Genomic DNA, 24,014 nt, shown 5'->3' with positions numbered 1-24,014 from the left:
ACTTTCTGGGAGATATTTATATGATAGTGCTTTAATCCTGGTGAACACTAAAGAAACAATGCAAACACAATTAAAACCATTACCTGATATACTAAAAAAAGAGGTACAATTCTTTTTTTTCTTTTTTTTAAGTGCCCTTTTTATGCCATTTCCAATATTGCCCTTCATGCAGTGTGTATGTGAATGTAAATGATCTGCAAAGTTGTAAAGCCAAAAGGCAACGATAAATAAAAATGAAGTGGAATTGCAAAACAAGGTGATATTAAATGCATATTTTGAGAAAACTAAATCGTTTTTTGACTTTGCATGCATGTAAACGTATTGTAGGAGACTCTCAAACAATATTGGGAACCTTAAAAAATGGCATAACAGGGTACTTTAATTATAATTTAAATTACTTTTTTTAAGTAAAATAAAATTAACAAAAAATTATTTATTAATCTATTATATTATTAATATAATAAAAGTAATATTGTGAAATATTATTATAATTAAAATATTTTTTATTTGAATACATTACATATTGGAAATTTATATATTAATTTATTTGATCAAAAATACAGTAAAACAGTAATATTGTTAAATATTATTACAAATGAATATAACTTTTCTATTTGAATATATGACATATTGGAAATGTATGTAACATTCATTTATTTGATCAAAAATACAGTAAAAACAGTAATATTGTGAAATATCCCAGTTTAAAACAGCTTTTCTATATGAATATATTACATTTTGGAAATTTATATAATTTATTTGATCAAAAATATAGTAAAAACAGTAATATTGTGAAATTATAAAATTTTTCTTTTTGAATACATTACATACTGTATTAAAAATATATGTAGTATATTATTTTAATTAATTTAAATACTGTAAAACAGTAATATTGTAAAATATTATTACAATTTAAAATAACTTTTCTATCTGAATGTATTACATATCGGAAATATATGTAATACATTCATTTAATTGATTAAAAAAAAAGTAATATTGTGAAATATTACTACAAGCTACAAAATTTTCCTAACTTAATATATTGCATATTGTCAATGTATGTAATATATTCATTTATTTGATCAAAAACAGTAATATTGTGAAATATTATTATAATTTAAAATATAATTTTTATTTAAATATATTGCATATTGGAAATGTATGGTAATATATTCATTTATTTGATCAAAAACAGTAAAAACAGTAATATTGTGAAATATTATTACAAATTAATACAACTTTTCTATTTGAATATATGACCTATTGGAAATGTATGTAACATATTCATTTATTTGATCAAAAATACAGTAAAACAGTAATATTGTGAAATATAATTACAATTTAAAACACCTTTTCTATTTAAATATATTACATATTGGAAATGTATGTAATGTATTTATTTGATCAGGAATACAGTAAAAACAGTAATGTGATATATATTATTCCAATTTAAAATAACTTTTCTATTTTAATATATTATATTGCAAATTTATGTAATATATTCATTTATTTTATCAAAAATACAGTAAAAACAGTAATATTGTGAGATACCATTCCAATTTAAAATATATTTTCTTTTGAATACATTACATAATGAAAATGTATATAATATATTCAGTTATTTGATGAAAAACAGTAAAAACAGTCATGTTGTGAAATATTACAATTTAAATAATTTGTTGTTATAATTTGTTTCTATATTATATATAGAAAATGTATGTAATATATTCATTTATTTGATAAAAAATAGAGTACAAACAGTAATATTGTAAAATATTACTACAATTTAAAATAACTTTTCTATTTGAAAATATTACATATTGGAAATTATTGTAATATATTCATTTATTTGATCAAAAATAAAGTAAAAACAGTAATATTGTGAAATATCCCAATTCAAAACAGCTTTTCTATATGAATATATTACATTTTGGAAATTTATATAATTTATTTGATCAAAAATACAGTACAAAGAGTAATATTGTGAAATTTTGCTTTTTGAATACATTACATACTGTATTAAAAATATATGTAGTATATTATTTTAATTAATTTAAATACCGTAAAACAGTAAAATTTTAAAATATTAATTACAATTTAAAATAACTTTTCTATCTGAATGTATTACATATCGGAAATACATGTAATACATTCATTTAATTGATAAAAAAAAAAAGTAATATTGTGAAATATTACTACAAGCTACACAATTTTCCTAACTGAATATATTGCATATTGTCAATTTATGTAATATATGCATTTATTTGACCAAAAATACAATAAAAACAGTAATATTGTGAAATATTACTACAATATCTATTTGAATATATTATTGGAAATATTGTAGATTATTGTGATTTTGTTATCAGCTGTTTGGACTCTCATTCTGATGGCACCCATTCACTGCAGAGGATCCATTGGTGAGCAAGTGACGTACATTTCTCCAAATCTATTCCAATGAAAAAACAAACTCATCTACACCTTGGATGGCCTTAGGGTGAACAAATTCTCAGCAGATTTTCATTTTTTGGGTGAACTATTCTTATAAACTTAATCTAAACCTGCTCTAGAGTTTAGAAAGTGCATAGGTTGGCTTATCGCTCCAAACACAATAGCAGGGTCATCCTCTCCAAACTGATGCTGACCAGTTGGACTGTATGGTGTGCCTCACACAACAAGGACACACTACACACTCGATGCTCGTTTCCCACAGACAGTCCGGCTGGTCCGTCTTCATTTGCACTAACAACATGCATCTAGTCCGTTCCATTATTTATGCCGCTATTGACCCGCTTGTCTCCCCGTTCTGATGGGAGAGATTACTCTTCCTGTTTGTCCGACTGGACCAGCGTGAGGAATCGCAATCAGCTCCATTATCTGTCCTCATCATAGCATTCGTCATAGCAGATAACACCTCTAAGGTCAGGATGCAGAGAGAGACGTTTTCCCATTGCTGATCATCACACTCCATATGTTGCACTTCTACGTTTAGGTCTTTGCTACAGCTGCTTCTCAAAAATCTCATAGACCTTTGGCTATATGGGTCGCTGGACAGGTGGTCCGACCGATTTGTGCATATGGACACTCGTGGAAAGAAGTGAGAACTGGCAGACGTCCCAACACGGAGTCCAAGTGTGCTGACAGGATGGGGGTTCGCTTTGCTGAGCGTGTCCAAAATCCTGTTGACCGGAAATTCAAGGAAACCAGACACCTTACAGTGCACATTAGAACTTACATAAGCTCCGAACAGCAAAAAAAAAAGACAAAAAATAAGCCTTAAAGAATTGTTTTTGTTTAAAATGTCATTTAAATAAAAACACAAGCTCCATAAATGGTCAATTTTGCATTTAATTTAGATCTTTCAAAAGAATACAATCAGAGTTTTGCTAAAAAAAAGTCCTGGCTTTTCCAAGCTTTATAGTGGCAGTGAATGGGTGTTGAGATTTCCAATAAGTCAAATAAAGTGCATCCATTCATCACAAAAGTAAAAAATATCCATATTTAAAACTTCATAAACTGTAATCTCAGTTCGTCCAACTCTGATATTAAAATGCACTGTCGTTCCATTTTAAATTCAGCTGCTGTGTTTATCCATGAAGTGCTTTCAGCTGTGAACCTTTCGATCTATTTGTTGTGGCCACTGGCAACAATTATTGATGCGCTGAAGCTCATCAGTGCAAATGTGGTGATATCTTGCAAATGATAAAGTCGAGAGATGGAGCTCAAAGATTCAACAAGTACAGAATGGCATTATATGAAGGATACTGCAGACATTTATTTTAAGTTTATGTTTATAAAAGCAATACAACTGAGCCAATAGGTTGAATAGTCACTTCTGAAGGGGTTGAATTATTTGATTAATTTTGTTCAATATATTCAGTTTGAGAGGTCATGCACAACTTCATGATGACCAGTGATATTTTGACATCATATATTGGTATTTTTTAATTTGAGCTTTTATTTCTATATTTTCAGTTTATTTTAAATTTTAGTTTAAAGGGATAGTTCACCCAAAAATGATTTATTCACTCTCAAGCCGTCCTAGGTGTACAGTATATGCCTTTCTTCTTTCAGAAGAATACAACCAGAGTTATATTAAAATATCCTGGCTCTTCCAAGCTTTATAATGGCAGTGAATGGGTGTTGAGATTTTGAAGTCCAATAAAGTGCATCCATCCATCATAAAAAGTACTCCACACAGCTTCGGGTGGTTAATATAGGCCTTCTGAAGTGAAGCAATGCATTCGGGTAAGGAAAATATACATATTTAAATCTTTATAAACCAAAATCTTTACCTTCCGCAAACTGACGTAAGCATGTTCACGAAAAAAGTGGCGTTCCAGCGGATGATGGCGTAGCTCCGGTGAGAAGTGACGAACATGGAAGTGCAGTGAAGAGAGCAAAACAAAACACCGGCCACAGAATTAGAAGTACAAAAGAAGATTTGAAAAGAAAATGTCAGAGGATTTCAATATATACTGAGAGGAGACTGTTTTTCCTCTAGAAAGCCACTCTCTCGTGAACGCATGTATGACAGTTTCCAGAAGCTACTGTAGATTATGGTTTATAAAGTTTGTAAAAACTGATGTTTTTCTAACACAAACACATCAATTCACTTCTGAATTCCTTTAGTAACCCCCTAGAGCTGTGTGGAGTACTTTTTATGATTGATGGATGCACTTTATTGGATTTCAAAATCTCAACAGCCATTCACTGCCATTATAAAGCTTGGAAGAGCCAGGATATTTTTAATATAGCCTAACTCTGGTTGTATTCTTCTGAAAGAAGAAAGGCATATACTGTACACCTAGGACGGCTTGAGAGTGAAAATTTTCATTTTTGGGTGAACTGTCCCTTTAAGTGAAAAGAAGTGAAAAGTACTTAAGTGCTTTTGTCATTTTTACTCTTTTTATGTTCATTATCTTCAGTTTAAAGAGTCACAACTTCAAATGTTCTGATTTTGTATGAACCAGTGCTATTTTAGTATTTTACTAGCATTTATTAATAATTTGAATTAGCTTTTATTTGTATATTTCCAGTTCATTTTAAATGTTAGTTTAAGTTGTAGTAATTTTGTCATGTGTTTTGGTCATTTTTACTTAGTTTTTTAAATATATTATATATTAATATATTTTTAATATATTATATATTTTAATATATACTTTAAATGTTCTGATTTTATACAAACCGGTGCCGTTATAGCATTATTTTTATATTAGTATTATAATCATAGAATACTATAATTTGAATTAGTTTCATTTAGAATTTTCTGTTGATTTTAAATGTTACTTTAGGTTTTAATCATTGTGTGACTCTCATTTTTAATTATTAAAGATTTACAATTATACTATTAAATATTTTATTTCCATTTTAGTTGTAGTAATCTTTCTATATCTAAATTTCATTTAAATTTTGACCTAATATTTATATTTTACTTTAATTTAAGCAATTTATTCAGAAACAATCTTTAGTTTTAGATCTAGATAACAAAAATAAAACTGTGGTATAAACCTGACCCTGGCCCATAAAACCACAATCTTAAGTAGCACTTGTATCAATAGCCAAAAATACATTGTATAGGTCAAAATTATCGATTTTTCTTTTATGCCAAAAATCATTAGGATATTAAGTAGAGATCATGTTCCATTAAGATGTTTCATAAGTTTACTACTGTAAATATCAAAACTTATTTTTTGTTAAGTAATATGCATTGCTAAGAACTTAATTTAAACAATAATAAAGGTGATTTTCTCAATATTTAGATTTTTTTTGCACCCTCAAATTCCAGATTCTCAAACATTGTCCTATCTTAAACCATACATCAGTGGAAAGCTTATTTATTCAGCTGATATATATAAATCACAATTTAAAAAAAATGGACTCTTATGACTATGTGGTCCAAGATCACATATATGTTTGGATTGTGGATTACAAACACTACACATGCCCAGAATAAACTCTAAAAGCAAAGCTTTTACCTTTAGACTGGGTTTTGTTTTGTGGATTCTAGGCAGTGTCTAAATGCAGCATTTTGTTGTTGTTTTGTTCCAGTGGGCACCACATGGGGGCAGTGTATTTTGAGGCACAAACACACACTTGCCTAAAACCACCTTACAATGCCTTCACCCATGATATAAAAGCACTACAAGACCAAGGGCACAAAACAAATCAGCAAACACAAAGCTTCGTGTTATTGCTGGAAGTTGAAGTGGAGTATTACACTAACAAATCTTTTACCTCGGAGAGACATTACAACAGCAAATTTACTCTTACAGCAACCTAACAAGAGTGTTTGTCTCTCACTAGGGGAACATTCTGTAAGATAACACTGTTTGAATATTTTTTTCAGACCTAGTATGAATCATTTTACACACTCCTACAATCCTACACAAGTTGCAAAATCTAAATATAACAGCCTAGTGTAAACTGTTTACAGGAAAGGGAAAAAAAAACACAACGCTGAATACAAAAGAAAAAACAGGAAAAAAAACATCCTCAAGTCTTTTTTTAGGATTATCCTTGTGTCAAAATGGATTATTAGTTGTGGGGGGGAATGACAGTTAGCTTTTATATTCTAATCCAGTGGTTGTCAAGTGATATGTTGTGACCCATTTTTAGGGAAAAACTTTGCTAATTGCAAACAATAAAATGCACATTATTGTGTGCATTTAAAAAATAATAAAAATGAACAGGCATATTAACTTTTAAAATGGAGAATGAACACATCCCATATCTTTTCATGATGACGTAAAAGGCTGGGCGCCCCATCAAACTCTATTTAACTTCACTTTGTGGAACTGGGACAAATTTGACAGATGCAAACATGGACCAGCTGAACAAAATGCCCTAATTCTCAAAGCTGTGAACAAAATTATGCAAGGCAAAAGAACAGACCAAAGTACATTAAATGAATAGTTCACCCAAATATTACAATTTGATGAAAATGTACTCACCCTCAGGCCATCTAAGATGTAGATGAGTTTCTTCATCAGAGAACAGATTTAGTGAAATTTAGCATTATACTAGCATTAACTTGGACCCTCTGCAGTGAATGGGTGCCATCAGAATGAGAGTCTAAACAGCTGATACAGTTGAGATCAAAAGTTTACATACACCTTGAAGAATGTGCAAAATGTTTTACCAAAAATTATTCAAAATGCATGTTATTTTTTATTTAGTACTGATGTGAATAAGATATTTCACATAAAAGACATTTACATATAGTGCATAATAGAAAATAATAGTTGAATTTATAAAAATAAAACAATGACTGTATGACTTTGAGATCCATCTTTTCACACTGAGGACAACTGAAGGACTCATATGCAACTATTACAGAAGGTTCAAACGCTCACTGATGCTCCAGAAGGAAAAATGATGCATCAAGGGGGGTGAAAACTTTTGAACAGAATGAAGATGTGTACATTTTTCTTATTTTTTGTCTAAATATCATATTTTTTTCATTTAGTCCTGCCCTTCAAAAGCTACAGAAGGTTTTTGCATGTTTCCCAGCAGACAAAAACTGTTAAATTTACCCTGATCTTCAAATTCAAAAGTTTTCACCCCCTAGGCTCTTAATGCATTGTTTTTCCTTCCGGAGCATCAGTGAGCGTTTGAAGCTTCTGTAATGCGTATGAGTCCCTCAGTTATCCTCAGTATAAAAAGATGGATCTCAAAATCATATAGTCATCGTTGGGGGTTCAAATACTCAAAAATGCTGGAAAACCAAAGAATTTGTGGGACCTAAAGGATTTTTCTGAAGAAGAACGAGCAGTTTAACTGTTTAGAACAAACAAGGGACTCATGAACTATCACTAAACAAAAAAACAGGTGTGGATCATTCAGGTAACAACACAGTATTAAGAATCAAAAACTTTTGAACAGGGTCATTTTTATAAATTCAACTATTATATTCTCTTGTGGACTATGGAAAACATCTTTTATGTAAAATATCTTATTCAGGTCAGTACTAAGCAAAAAATAACATGCATTTTGTACGATCCCTATTATTTTGGTAAAATAATTAGCATTTTGCAGATTCTGAAAGGGGTGTGTTAACTTTTAACCTCAACTGTATTTTTTTTAGAACTATTTTAGACTGCTTTCACTTGTAAACAGGGTTTGATCAGTGCATGTTTCTCCCTCAGGCCATCCAAGATGTAGATGAGTTTAAGTAAATTTATCAAATTAAAATTTTGGTTGAACTATTCCTTTAAATACAGGTTTAGAACTGTGTTGGGTCCCAACCAGCTGAGAAACACAACTCATGATGAGCACACAATTAAAAAAAGAGAGTATGTCACAGGTATTGATCTAAGAATATTTAATTGGAAAAGTCAGTTTCAAAAATACAAGGCAAATCCAGGGAAAATGGTGCTTACAGCTCACCGAGTCGGGTACTGCGGCCTTCTCACAATGCCAATAAATAACTACTATAGCACAGACATTGATTTCATCTCTTCAAAATCCATCAGTGAAACACACTCATAATACCATGACCAAGTGAAGCAGAACACATTTAAGCTGTACTGAGTGATGGTCCAGTGTTCCCATTTTCTTGATCATGTGGGGCGGAAACTAAAGCGCTTAAGACTGCGAGTATTAACCAGTATGTTCCTCTATTAATATGAGTGAGCAAATTAACGCAAGAACATATTGGACTTGTGTAATCAACATATGCATGTGCACAACAATCTATCTACAACAACGTTCAACATTGCAAAAAACGCACACTTTAATGGCAAATTAACACTATTAGCACAAATAAGCGCATCAACAAAAGAGATTTGGCAAAACACGAAATAAGGATTTAACTGAAATGGCACATTATTCAGTGCTAAAATGATGGACCTGATGCCATTAGTACTTTTAAAAATAGCTGGAAAGAAGCGATACATGATTGCAAATCATAAAAACCGTAAGTTAGTGCACGAGGCTTAAACCAAGCCGACTGAGCAAATGGCACGCAGAGATTATTTCAACACAGTCATCCACAAAACAATGCATAAGATATTAAAACACTATATCCTTGAGTAATACTAAGCTTCAAAGGAAATGGAGAACCTAAAAAGTCCAGTGAGAATAGCAAGACCCGGCTGAGGCGGGAGGATCTCGCTGGTTTAAATAAGAATGCAAAAAGAACTGGGTGAACGTCGACCCTGTCATGGTAAAGACTACGTCCAACAGGAGGGCTGCAGTCCATCGGCAGGGGAAATCCTCCCATTTACATGGCTCAGGTACACAAGTGTTTCTTAAATATTCACGTTCTACGTCTAAACCCTAAACTAACATCCCATAGGCTGGACTGGTCACCTCATCGAGACGGACTTCATAAAGCATTGCACAAAACACAGGTGTTTCTCGGGTCATTCGAAACGGACCCGGATGCAATTTTCCTGGGAGATACGTGACAATATACGTGAATTTCACCCTGACTAACTGATACTAAACATTAAGATAGTTTATGTGGGTTAACTTTCCTTTACACTGAAACTACAGGGACCATTTCGGCACTACATACCTGGTTATGTGTACATAAGTGAGCTGACCGTGTCACAAGAAACTGAGGATATGAACATGCAGACGTCGATGGCTTTACATTGCAGATTTTCGGTTTGCATACAGAGAACAGGAAGAGCTTCTCACATCAAGGATGGGGGAAGTGCCAGAGCGAGCATCCTATCATACATGATACCTCCTCCCGCTGGTTTAAATTAGCCCTCTGCAGACCTTGTGTGGAAAATGGGTCAGATCTATCATTAAAATAGATGTGTTTGTATCTAGCGTGTTCGGAACCGGCTGTGCAGATGTGAGTTTGTTTTGGGGGATCAGTGGGTTGTGTTCTGCGTTTAATGCTTTAAATGTCTCTTGGTGCGCTCCACTCTACCTGTGCAAAAGGGAACTTGAATAGCTGGACTACACTAAACGTAGTTTAGGACAGATGGTCTGAGAGACTATAAGAATGCACTGGGGTTCGCTCTCGGGTCCTTTTGGTTCCTGTAGCGCATGGCCAGCCAAACTCCTAAGATCTGAGGGAAAGAACAAAAATATTGATTATGAACTTAATACTGGAGTGTACTAGCTATAATAAGCAAAAAGTGATTCAAGTCCATTATTTTAGGTAAATTAGCACTTAATTAGATCTCAGCAATATGATAAAAGATCAATGTTCAATATTAAAAATACATATTTTTCTATTATACTATTATATTTTAATATAACATTCTAACCTCTGCTAAATGAATAAATGTACACTGACTTTAAATGTTTTTGAAGAAATCTCTTATGCTCATCGAGGCTGCATTTATTTGAACAAAAATACAGGAAAAGACTGTAATGTTGCAAAATGTTATTACAATATAAAATAACGGTTTCTATTTTAATACATTTTAAAATATAATTTATTCCTGTGAAGCACAGCTGAAATGTCATCAGTCATTACTCCAGGCTTAAGTGTCACATAATCCTTCAGAAATAATTCTAATATGTGACCCTGGACCACAAAACCAGTCATAAGGTTAAATTTTACAAAACTGATAAGATACATCATATGAAAGCTCAATAAATAAGCTTTCTATTGATGTATGGTTTGTTATGATAGGACAATATTTGGCCGAGATACATCTATTTGAAAATCTGGAATCTAAGGGAGCAAAAAATCAAAATACTGAGAAAATCACCTTTAAAGTTGTCCAAATTAAGTTCTTAGCAATGCATATTACTAATCAAAAATTACATTTTGATAAGTTTACAGAAGGAATTTTACAAAAAATCTTTATGGAACATGATCTTTTTTTTTTTCAACTTTGTTTTTATTATTCATTTTTTCTTACAAAACTCCCATGAACATTACAGGATATCAAATTTTTTATCATTACAAAGTAGACATTCCCGCCCCACCCAAAAAACACCCTACAATAAAATAAATAAATAAAATAATGTATACAAACACAAAAAAAATAAATAAAATAAAACTATAGATAACGAAATAACATTCACCAATGTATATCCAAAATAAATAAAAACACATCGGAATTCAAATAACAGTCATTATTACATATTATTCCACTTCATCTATTTGCAAATTGCATAAAAGGGGACCACACCTTTTTAAAGACCTCTGCTTTACCTCTTATTGCATATGTTAATTTTTCAAGTGCAAGGTTATCGGACATTTCTTTAATCCACTGTGAAAGAACAGGTCTCTGGATGTTTTTCCATACTAAAGCAATTACACGTTTAGCTTGTATTAAACTAAAGTCTATGAGCTTCTTTTTGCTTGCATTTACTGACAAATTTTCAGGATATATATGCAATAAACACAGCTTTGATTCCATAGGAATATGTTCTCCTGTCATTTCACAAACCACATCCAGAACCTCCTTCCAGAACTTTTGCAGCTCTCTGCACTCCCACATACAATGAAGCAATGTACCAATTTCCTCTTGACATTTTGTACAGATATCTGGAATGTTAGGATTAATCCTATGTAATTTGACAGGGGTCATATATGTTCTCATCATCCATTTGTATTGTAGTATTCTGCATCTAGTATTGATAGATTGGGTTTGAGCCAAAAGACAGGCATGTTCCCATTCCTCAACAGTGATATCCACCTGTAAGTCTCTTTTCCATGCTGAAAGGTATGATTGGGAGCCTTCCTTTAGTCCAGTCAGTAATGTCTTATAAAACAAGGATAGCATTCCTCTATCGTTAATGTGATTTAAAGTAATTTGTTCTAATATAGAGAGTTGGGGTTCTGAATAGGTTTTAATTCTTGAATATATATAACTTCTAATTTGAAGGTATTTAAAAAAATGTTTTGGTGGAAGGTTATATTTTATAGCTAACTGCTGGAAAGTCATGAGTGTACCTCCTTCATATAGGTTTTTAACCATACATAATCCTTTCATCTGCCAGTTTTTAAACCCCATGTCACTTCTTCCAGGTATAAAATAATTATTGCCCCATATTGGTGAGAAGGGGGAAATGAATATTGTCTCCTCCAAAAAGGAATGGGCCTCATGCCAAACAGATAGGGTATTTCTTAGAAATGGATTAAGGGTTGACTTTTTAAGTATTTTAACTTCTGCAGAGTATATATATAATTGTAAGGGAAGTGGCAATTCTACTTTTTCAATATCAACCCAGGGTGGGCAATCTGTAGAAAAGTAAAACATAGCTGTTCGAAGCTGTGCCGCCCAGTAGTATAATTTTATGTTTGGCACTTGAAGCCCTCCTCGATCGTATGGTAGGTAGAGGAGGGATAGACGTAGCCGGGGTCGTTTATTATTCCATATGAACCTGGTAAAGCCTTTTTTGAGGGTAGAGAAGAATATATCAGGTAGTGGAAGAGGTATAGATTGAAAAAGGTATAGAAATTTAGGCAAGATCGACATTTTAATTATACTTATACGTCCCGCTATGGAAATGGGCATTGTGTTCCATTTGTCCATAGATTCTATAACTCCCTTCAGTAAAGGATCATAATTTAAGGGGACTATATTATTCATATCAGGTGTTATTTTAATCCCTAAATATGTGAAACCCTCAGATTCATTAGTAAATTGTGTATGAGTCAAAGGGGCTTTTCTCTCTTGATCATTTAGTAATAACAGAATACTTTTACTATTATTGACTTTATAGCCAGAGAATCTTCCAAATTTTTCTATAATATTTGTAAGTGCTGGAATGGAGTTCTTCAAATTAGTTAGAAATAGAACAATGTCATCCGCGAACAGAGATATATGATGATCCCTCTCTCCTATCTTCATACCCTTTATGTCTGGACTTCTTCTAATTGTCATGGCCAAGGGTTCAATTGCAAATAAAAACAATAAAGGTGATAACGGGCACCCTTGCCTTGTACCTCTAGCCAAAATAAATAACTTTGAAATATTATTATTTGTTATGACTTGGGCTACCGGTTCATTGTATAAAAGTTTAAGCCATTTTAAATATTTTGTTCCTAATCCAAATCGTTTAAGTGTCTCAAACAAATAATTCCACTCAATTCTGTCAAATGCTTTTTCAGCATCTAAAGACAGAATTGCATGGTCTTTAGCATTTTGTTTTTTATATAATATATTTAGAACTCTACGAGTATTATTAAAGGCTTGTCTACCAAGAACAAATCCATTCTGATCATCCATTATTAATTTTGGTATATGAGTTTCAATCCTTTTAGCTAAAGCTTTACATAATATTTTAGTATCACAGGACATGAGTGAGATAGGCCGATAAGATGCTCTATCTGTTGAGGATTTGCCTGGTTTTAACACGAGAGTAATTAGTGCAGACCTTAGTGAGGGGGGCAAAATTCCAGTTTCATATGATTCAGTATACATTTCCAGAAGGTGGGGCATTAGTTTTCTAGAAAAGGTCTTATAAATCTCAATTGGCAAGCCATCCGGCCCCGGTGCCTTTCCACTACTCATACTTTGCACTGCATCCACCAGTTCTTCGATACTTAAATTGTTTTCCAGACCTAATTTCGCTTCTTCTGCCAACTGGGGATATTGAAGTTCATCCAAAAAACTGTTTTGATCTACTAATGTGTCCAAACATTCAGAATTATATAAGTTTTCATAATATAATTTAAAAGCATTATTAATTTCCAATGGATCTGACGATATTTGTCCATCATCTAGCAAAATAGAATTTATAGTCCTATTTGTTTGTATCTTTTTTATTCTCCAAGCCAGTAGTTTTCCAGGCTTCTCACCTTGATCATAGTAAGACTGTTTTAACCACATCAAGTTTTTGGCTATTTTATTGCTAGTCAGCTCATTGTACTGTGCTTTTAATGAAAGTAGATTTTTTTTTTTGTTCTCGGGGTCGTCATTATCAAAAACTTGTAATTCCAATTCTTTAATTTGATGCTCGAGGTCCCCCAATTTTTTATAATATTCTTTGGATTTACTTCTTGTGTAGCTCATTATTTCACCTCTTATATAAGCTTTAAATGCTTCCCATTTTGTTGAAGCGCTTGTCTGATTTGTATTGATACTAAAATATTCTTCTATTCTTTTGCCGATGAAGTCTACAAATTTAGAACTTTGGAGCCAACTTGTTTGAAATCTAAATCTAAATGGAGTAGGTTTTAAGTTACTAAACTGTATTATAAGTGATATTGGAGCGTGGTCAGACAGTAAAATACTATCGTACCAGCATCTGTCTATTTGACACAACAGAGTGCTAGAGACTAGAAAATAATCAATCCTTGAGTAGGTTTTATGGGTATTTGAAAAACATGAGTATTCTTTTTTATTAGGATTCAAATGTCTCCAGACCTCTGTTAAATTTATATCTTTTATAAAGTTTTTAATTATTTTTCTTGATTTCTGATGGGTGCTGTCTGTGCCTGTAGAACGATCAAGCTGTGTATCAAGTACACAATTAAAATCTCCTCCAATTACATATTGTCCAGAGAATGTTGATATTGTATAGAAAAGGTTCTGGTAGAAAGAGGGATCATCTTCATTGGGAGCATATATACTTATTAGGGTTACTTGTGTGTTCGCGATCAAACCATTAAGAATTATAAATCTACCCCGCGGATCAACATGTTGTTTATGTAGCTGAAAGGGAACCGATTTATGAATAAGTATCATAACCCCCCGAGCATGAGAGGTATATGGAGCGGAGAAAACTTGTCCTGCCCACCTTTTTGAAACTCGACTTGTGTCTTCTCTCGACAGATGGGTTTCTTGTAAAAATAATATGTTAACCTTCAGTTGCTTTATCCTATCTAATACCTGCTTCAATTTGACTATCTTATTCAATCCCCTTACATTCCAACTACTAAGTTTTATCTCCAACATAGATATTTAAACTTAAATTGTGTGGAATAAGGAATCTCTGTATCCATTAATTTGACTGTTTGTTTAAAGAAAGAGTACAAACAAAAAAAACAAAACAAAACAATATATATATACACACAATACCTAAACAAAGAACTGTGCATTTCCCTGAACATCCTGCACAAATAGAACCCCTGTTCTAAACTTTGGTTATGGAAAACAATAGATCCACAATATGTGGAGCAACCCTATATGAATGTGTAGCCAACTTGAAAACGCTACAAATAATAGGAATTAACCAAAAACGTTACCCTTATTAAGGAGAAAAGAAAGATGAGAAGAAAAACATTAAAACAAGAAAAAAAAAAAAAGTACAAATCTGTACCTGTATAATTAAAGATTTATGACAGCCAGGTTCAGCTTTCAATGTTTTGGCAGAGGAGGTCAAAATGAGTAATGTCAGTAATTTTCCTTTTGGAAATTAACCAGTATGTTAGCTCAAATGTTTATCCATTTAGCTTCATTCACGTGGTGGTTTTCAGCTCCCGAATGAACTCCTCCACTTCTGAGACGGTTTTGAAGATTTGACGCTTGTCTGCATGGGTCACTATCAAGTGAGCAGGATAGAGCATTCCGTACCTAATGTCCATGGATTTCAGCTGGGCTTTTACTCCATCAAAGCAGCGTTGGCGTTGACGAGTCTCCGCTGACAGGTCCGGGAACAGGTTAACTCGCTGATCTCCGTAACGTAGTTCTTTTAATTTCCTGGCCGCTCTTAGTGTTATTTCACGATCTTTATAGTTCAGAAACTTCATCACTATTGGCCTGGGACGATTCGCGTTGATTTGGCCCACCCGGTGAGCCCGTTCAATTATAGGAGTTGTGGAAAAGCTATCTGTCAAAACCCTGGGGAGCCAGTCCTCCAGAAAAGCGCATGCGTCTGAGCCCTCTGCTTTTTCAGGTAGGCCGACCATTCTTACATTTGAACGGCGCCCACGATCTTCTAGGTCTTGGATCTTGTTGGTTAATGTCTCGACCGTCTGCTCCAGCTTCTTAACCTTTTGCCGGATTGTAGTAACATCCTTCTCCGTTTGCGATATTCTGTCCTCGGCCTCGCCGATTCTTTTGGAATGTGACATAAGCTCTGCTTTAAAACCATTAATGGCTTCAAGCATATCGGACGACTGCTTAGTCATGTCATCTCTCAATGACTGAATAGCAGAGAGAATTGAGTTTGTGGAGTCATTCTCATTAGCGTCCGTCTGCTCGCTAGCTGTTAGCTTGCTTGCTTGTTCCCCGTTGCCAAAGCCAGTTTGTGACTGAGATCTCAGCTGTTGCCCCGGCTTTATGTTTTTTGGTGGCATAGTCGGATGCAGGGTTATTCCTTTTAGTTTTTTTTACCGTTTGTGGGTACGTTTTGGTCACTTTGTAGGATTAATTTTAAGAAAGTTAGCGTCAGCTCAAATCAGCGTGACCTAACAGCTGTGCGCCATAACCGGAAGTCCTGGAACATGATCTTTACTTAATTTCCTAATGATTTTTGACACAAAAGAAAAATCAATAATTTTGACCCAAACAATGTATTTTTGGCTATTGCTACAAATATACCCCAGGGACTTAAGACTGGTTTTGTGGTCCAGGGTCACATATGCTGATTCATTATCAATGCTGGAAACAGTTGTGCTCCTTAATAATTTTGGGTACCTGTGACAACAAAAGTCTTTGCTATCACTTTTTGTCAATTTAACACATCCTTGCTGAATAAAAGTATTAATTTCTTTAAAAAAAGACCATGAAAATCAGTAAGAAATATAGAAATTATTAAATTTTATATAGCAAGGATGCTTTAAATTGATCAAAAGTGATGATAGAGACATTGATAATGTTACAAAAGATTTCTATTTCAGATAAATGCTGTTCTTCTGAACTGTATATTCACCAAAAAAAAAAAAGCTGAAAACATTCTACTTAGCTGTTTTCAACAATAATAAGTAATGAACAGCAAATCAGAATATTAGAATGATTTCTGAAGGATCATGTGACTGAAGTAATGATGCTCAAAATCAGCTCTGAAATAAATTACATTTTAAAATATATTCAAATAGAAAACAGTTATTTTAAATCATAAAAATATTTTTGCTGTACTTTGGAACAAATGCAGGCTTGGTGAGCAGAAGAGACTACTGTTCAAATCTCACAGTTCAAAAACTTTTGACTGGTAGCGTATGTATTTCATCCTTCTAATGAAGGGAAATGTAGTTTTGAAGTATGTCACATTCTTATTTGTTACTAATTTATGACCAATACCTATTTTTTTCCAACCACGATTCTTTACTTACAAGTCCACAGCTCACAAAGTCAGGCGTCAAAAAATGTACAGATCTCCCACTGGTTATCACAACTTTGTTGTTTCATTCAGACAACATGTTATCTAAACTAACCTCTGTAAAGCTAAAAAAGAGGCCGACTCCTCCAAGGATCTTCAAAGCTTCTGATGAATGTTGGAGCATCTTTTCACCACAGGTGAGGCAGGAGCTCTTTTTTATACATGGCTGCAGGAAAAGAAAACAGGGTGTTTATCTTTATTTCTCACATTTGTTGAACTGAGCATCCACTATCCAGACTACGTGTTATCAGAATAAACTGTAGCAGGTTGGTCAGACAACAGTCTAAGTAACAATCTGTGTTCTTACAATCTAAGTAGGCCAGAATAAGAATTCTTGTAGCTCATGCTCTTCAATTTCCTTTATTTTTCTAGTTTATCTGTTCAAAAAATTGTCAAAAGCCAAAAAAAAAAAAGAACCTAAGGATGTTCTCTTACAGCATCACAGAGGTGTAAATCAGACACAAACACTGACAGGTTCTGCGTATTGTTGAAGAGGCCACAGCAGTCCAGTTTATTCTCAAGGCTGATCCTTGTGTCATTACTCATCAATCGCCAGGACGAGGCCAGCAGCTTCTCCTGTTTTGGTAATGTGACAAGACAAAAACCAGGAAGTAGGCTCAGTTTCTGTGTGCAACAGACAACACGAGTGCTTTAAAGTTAATTAGGCTTACCTGTTGACCCTGGTTCATGGCTAGGCAAGAACAGGAAACTCCAAATTGGAAGAGAAACACGATGAAGAGAATGACCATGTACTGTGGAAAAGCAGCTGGGGTCAAGGACTTTACAACACGCAGATGGGAGATTCTGGAATTGATATTTTAAGACCATTGAACTACAAAAACATGCAGTACAAAGGCTGCTGAAGGATACAAAGAAAAGCATGACTTGGTGATGATGGACGGCTCCAATGAGTCCCACAATAGCGATCAGCAGCAGAAAGAAGCCCACGGCAATCACGCCGCCGATGATGTGGATGCTGGAGACAATGCCAAAGCCTTTCCCCCATGCTGCTACGACAATCAACAGGAGACCCACCAGCTGAGGACGAAAAAAAGACCAATCAGAAACATGTCACAACCTTTTACTATACATTGTATTGTATGAAATAACAATGTATTGTGCTTAAAGTCAACAAGAAATGATGTTTACAACATAGTTTACTTCCAAAATGTGACAGAATTTCAAGTTAAAGATATTTAAATATGAGAAAATTTAGGAGGAATGTGATTTTATTTGTAGAGATGATTAAAAGTAATACATAAAAACAAACAAACAAGAAAAGCACTATACTGGCACTGTTACAATAAACTTTCATTTTAACTGAATTCATTTGCTTTTTATTTTAAGCTTTTAATCTAATTTACTATTTTTTTTCCATAGAACTGACTGCAAAAAAATGTAAAAGTAAAAAACAAACCAAACGGTAACACTTTAGAATAGGTAACACTTATTCAGTATTAACTACGACTTATTAGCATGCATATTACTAGAATATTGGCCATTTATTTAGTACTACTTAAGCACATATTAATCCCTTATTCTACATCCCTGATACTACCCAATACCTAAACCTAACAACTACCTTACTAACTATTAATAAACAGCAAATTAGGAATTTATTGAGGGAAAAGTTGTAGTTAATAGTGAATAAGTGTTACCTATTCTAAAGGGTTACCAACCAAACTAAATTAAACCAAAATAAAGTTATATTTATACTTATATTTTTTAACCTTTATTTTAACTTGCAATGTTTTTCCATAGAATTGACTGAAAAAAAAACTAAATAAAAAGCAAAAAATCAAACCAAATAAAAAAATTAAATTAAATCAAAATAAAACATTTACAGAAAAAATAAAACCAAAATTTATATATTTTTTTTTCATTTTTTAAAAATCAGTTTAACTTAAAACATGTCCATTGAAATGACTAACAAAAACAAAGTAAAATCAAATTAAATAAATCAAACCAAAATAAAGTAAATTGAGTAAAAGAATTTAATAAAACAAAATAAAGGCAATCAAAATAAAAACTGGCTGAAAAAAAATTCTGTTTAACGTAAAAAAATATTACAATAGAATTGTCTGACCAAACCTAAATAAAAGTAAAAAAAATAATTTAAAAAAATTTAATTAAATTTAAAAAGTAAAACATTGACTGAAACTTTCTATGGTATTGACCAAACAAAAAAAAAAAAAGTAAAAACAAATCAAACTAAATAAAACAAATTAAATCAAACCAAAATAAAGTGAAAAATTGACTGGGAAAATAAACTGTTTTTCATTTTAAAACTTTTAGTTTAACTTACGAATTGTTTACACAGAATTGACTGAAAAAGAACATAAACGCAAAAACAAATCAAACAAAACAAATGAAGTAAAATGAAAACAAAGAAAAAATTGACAAAAAATAAATACGTTTTTTTTTTTTTTTTTCATTTTTAAACTTTCAGTTTGACTTAAAAAAAAATTTCCATAGAACTGACTGAAAAAAGACTAAAATATGCAAAAACATGAAACTAAATAAAACAAATTAAATCAAAATGAAGCAAAAATTGACTATAAAAAAAATGACAAAACAAAATGAAACCAACTGTTTTTCATTTTTGAAACTTAGTTAGCTAGAGAAGACAAATGATGCACTTATGAATCATTCACAATACAGCTAATAGAGTAAAAACAGTCCATTTTAATTTCATGTTGACTTCAAGTGAAGCCTACAGTTATTAAAACTATGGGAATTCCGCAGTGCCTAAAGATGGCTAGATTATATTGCATTTAAATTCATTGCAACTACAGTGACACAGACATGAGGCACAGCTCACATGCAGTGTATTACTACAATACATTTCTATAAGCTAAACTGTGACCCTAAACTATGGTCCATCTACAATTTCAGGGTTTGTCTGGAATCTATATAACCCAAAGCAAAGGGCAGCAGGATAAGGATTGCAGGTCCAGAGAGCAACATATGCATCAACATAACCTTACTGTCTGGGGTCCCTTCCTCCAACAGCTCAGTAACAGTAGTATGTAATGAACTTTGACACATTTATAATACTGTGGTTTATATGCCGATTTTATCTCCCCTTTTTTATGTGTTTGATCTTTCTCCTTTGTAATTATTTTAGGCACTTATGTCATTTGTAATGTACTCTGGCTCTTTTTTGTGTGGGTGTGTATGTTTTGTTTGTTTGTTTTCTTTGGTATGTTGTTGTTGTAATAAAACCAATAAAAATCAATATGGAAACATAACCTTACCGAACTGCAATACTGTCAAAGACAGCATCAAACCAAAGCCGACCGAACAATGTGCACACAGTTCCTCCTTAAATGCCAGCATGAGGGATATGATTACGGTGTTATGGAGAGCATTGTGAACCGAAAACAAACCAAACAGACCACAACGTGGTCCTAATGGTGATGACCCTGACTTTTCTGTTAAAAAAAATCCATGTTTAATCAATACATTTACATTACAGATAACAGAAGCAGTCCCTATGGATGACCTAAGGTGAAACTTCTTTACCTTTAAATGTTTTAACCTTTAGGCTACTAGCACAGATCTTTAACCACTAGACTACGCCACCCAATGTCACTTAGCAATGCAACTTCTCATTTACAACTCTGACTAGAGTGCAAAGTCCTTTATTTTTGGCTAAGTGTGACTGTGACACCATGATTTTAACCCAGTACTGTCATCACTCGTGTGAGTCAGAGGCATTATGGAGGTATGATCAGTGACTCAGTCCTGTATGTATCATATTAAGCAAGCATGCATACTAACTCAACAATAATTGACACCAATTGAGTTTACATACAGAGACATACATAAAGCTGCCAGACCAAAATCTGACAGAGTAATCAATAGAGAATTAGACATAAAAATACAAGTATTCCTAGCAAAAACAAGTTAAATACAAACCATATTACACAAACATAGGGGTGGTTATGCAACACTGGATGGCGAAATATCATTCAGCAGATTCGCCAACAAACAAACTCGAAATACTTTAATATTAACACCTTAAAGGTATGCATTTATTCCCTAATTAAAAAACTAGGTTTTGTTTGACTAGCACCGCCTATGAAGATAGATAGAGAGCTAGCTGATTCATCTACTGATAGCTAAACAAAGACCTCACCTATGAACTATAAACATACACTTTTATATTGAATATAAATACAGTAAAATCTTCATAACACGCCTTAAATCTAGTACAGTTTGTAAGATAAAGTAACCTAACACATGTTTTAAACATTTATACCGGATTAGCTGTTGCTAACGGGCTAGCTGAGCTAAATATTCATGTGTGTGCGACTCACCATATAAACTACATTTAGCGAACAGAGGGCGTTTTTCGAGCACGTAAATCCTCCGCAAACCATGTTGAATCTTCAGGCATTTACCGGTGAGATGAAATGATGTGCTAGTGGTGGTGTTTTCGCTACTGTGAGTATGCTATAAGCTGCTCTTCTTCTCTTGTGGTGAGCAGTAGCGACGTCCGAGTCATGAGCGAATCGTTCGCCTGAGTCGACTCTTTTCTCTGAGTCAATTGAACCAGTACGCGAACAGTCTGAAGTGAATCGTTTCTAGCTCGCGGTTCAGAGCTGGAGTAAGAGATTAAATGAAATTTAGCATTGTTTAATTTAAATGGAAATTATAGTTTGGTTCTAAATAACTACACCACCAGTCAAAAGTGTTTGAACAGTAAGATGTTTAATACAGCATAAACAGTAAAACATATATACAAATTATTAATACTATTTAAAATAAATGTTGGCTTAAATAGCTTAAAATGAAATTTATTCCTGTGGTTTCAAAGCTGAATTTTTAGCATCATTACTCCAGTCACTTGATCCTTCAGAAATCGTTCTAATATTCTAAATTGCTGCTCAAAAATACATTTATTATTATTGTATATTATATATGTTGAAAACAGCCGAGTAGACTTTTTTCAGGTTTCTTTAAAAAGTATAAACAAGCCAAACAAAATAAAACAAATTGTATAAAACAAAATTAAACAAAACAAAAGGAAGTACATATAAAAAATAAAAGTAAAACAAAACAAAATAAATCTGAATCGTTCCTAGCTCGCGGTTCAGATCTGGAGTCAGCGACCAAATGAAATTTAGCATTGTTTAATCCTAATATAAATTATATTTTGGTTCTAAATAACTACACTACTGGTCAAAAGTGTTTAAACAGTAAGATTTTTAATGCAGCAAAACAGTAAAAATTTTGAAATATTTGAAATATTTTAAATTACTGTTTTCTATTTCAATATAGCTTAAAATGTAATTTATTCCTGTGATTTTTAGCATCATTACTCCAGTCACATGATCCTTCAGAAATCATTCTAATATATAGATTTGCTGCTCAAAAAAACATTTATTATTATTTTTATGTTGAAAACAGCTGAGTAGAATTTTTTTCAGTTTTTTTTTTTAAGTAAAAACAAACAAAACAAAATAAAACAAATTATATTAAACAAAAATAAAGTAAAAAAAAAATGTTTTAAACTTTTAATTTAACTTACAAAAATTTTCCATAGAATTGACTGAAAGAAAACATAAAAAAGTGAAAACAAAACAAACTAAATAAAACCAGATAAATAAAAACCAAAAAGTACAAATTTAATAAAAAATAAAATAAAACAAAACAAAAACAAAATTAAACAAAACAATAGGAAGTACATATAAAAAATAAAAGTAAAACAAAACAAAACAAAATAAATCTGAATCGTTCCTAGCTCGCGGTTCAGATCTGGAGTCAGCGACCAAATGAAATTTAGCATTGTTTAATCCTAATATAATATATATTTTGGTTCTAAATAACTACACTACTGGTCAAAAGTGTTTGAACAGTAAGATTTTTAATACAGCAAAAACAGTAAAATTTTAAAATATTTTTACTATTTAAAACAACTGTTTTCTATTTGAATATATTTATACAAAATGTAATATGTAATTTAAATATAAAAAGTAATATATGTAATTCATTCCTGTGATTTTAAATCTGAATTTTCAGCATCATTACTCAGTCATATGATCTTTCAGAAATCATTCCAATATTCTGATTTGCTGCTCAAAAAACATTCATTATTATCATTATGTTGAAAACATGAGGGTAAAATAAAAATAAGAGTCTTTCTTTACAGTAGAGCTGGGTAAATGGATTGGTTATCTTCTCACTGAAATATCTCACTTAGCCTAAAGTAAGTTTTTGTGATTTTCGTGCTATTATATTAGTGGTCAGGACTCAGCACTTTATTAAGCCAGATCATCAGTCTCACTTAGCCGCGTTGTGTGTCTCTGCACAAATACCCACCTGCACATGAAAGTCTCAAAACCCTGAATGTGCAGCAAAGTTTTTTGCTGAGTGCAGAAGCAGATGAAGACAAGAGAGATTCAAGTATCCAGTGTTTCCCACACATAGACGAATCTGTGGCGGTGCGCCACAGATTAAATCCGACCGCCACAGATTCAACACCGACCAAAAAAAAAAATCAATACCGACCGTCACATATTGCGTTTCGTTATTCTTTTGTGCGCTATTTAAAACACGCAGCGAATTCGTTCAACTGCATTTCCTTTCCATACTCTCTCTTCATCTCTCTGTCACTCACGCATCTCTCCCTAAAACGCACACAGCCCCTCCCCTCCGTACACACCACATCTGTCTGGATCATCTGTGGAGAGAAGACGGCTGGCGAAACGTTGGTATCTCGTGAACACTTTTAACACACAATCACAGATTAAAAAGTGCTATAAAATATTTTATATTCTGAATACAATAGTTTCAGTATGTTGATGTTACTGTAAGTCCCG

General features: G+C 32.7%; 1 protein-coding gene across 1 annotated transcript; it reads right to left on the bottom strand.

Annotated features, from left to right (window-relative positions):
* Window positions 1-8,308: 8,308 nt before the first annotated feature.
* Window positions 8,309-21,680, bottom strand: tspan31 (tetraspanin 31). The gene is made up of 6 exons (XM_073823087.1): window positions 21,510-21,680; window positions 18,058-18,225; window positions 17,859-17,939; window positions 17,623-17,763; window positions 17,243-17,353; window positions 8,309-10,028 (listed from the first exon to the last, which is right to left on the bottom strand). The coding sequence occupies exons 1-6, from the start codon at window positions 21,570-21,572 to the stop codon at window positions 9,954-9,956; spliced, it is 639 nt and encodes a 212-aa protein (XP_073679188.1). The 5' UTR covers window positions 21,573-21,680; the 3' UTR covers window positions 8,309-9,953.
* Between the last annotated feature and the right edge of the window lie 2,334 nt (window positions 21,681-24,014).

This window comes from Garra rufa, chromosome 18 (genome assembly GCF_049309525.1).
Source record: "Garra rufa chromosome 18, GarRuf1.0, whole genome shotgun sequence".
NCBI lineage: Eukaryota > Metazoa > Chordata > Actinopteri > Cypriniformes > Cyprinidae > Garra > Garra rufa.
Note: the sequence above shows the minus strand (reverse complement) of the source record. Positions and strands in the feature narration are given on the sequence as shown.

Excerpts from the sequence above, each read along its gene's own strand:
- tspan31 (XM_073823087.1), bottom strand. The coding sequence starts at position 21,572 with ATGGTTTGCGGAGGATTTACGTGCTCGAAAAACGCCCTCTGTTCGCTA. Across the intron at positions 17,940-18,057 it reads ACCAAGTCATGCTTTTCTTT|TACATGGTCATTCTCTTCAT; the intron begins GTATCCTTCAGC and ends GCTTTTCCACAG. Across the intron at positions 17,354-17,622 it reads ATTTACACCTCTGTGATGCT|CCATGTATAAAAAAGAGCTC; the intron begins GTAAGAGAACAT and ends CTTTTCCTGCAG.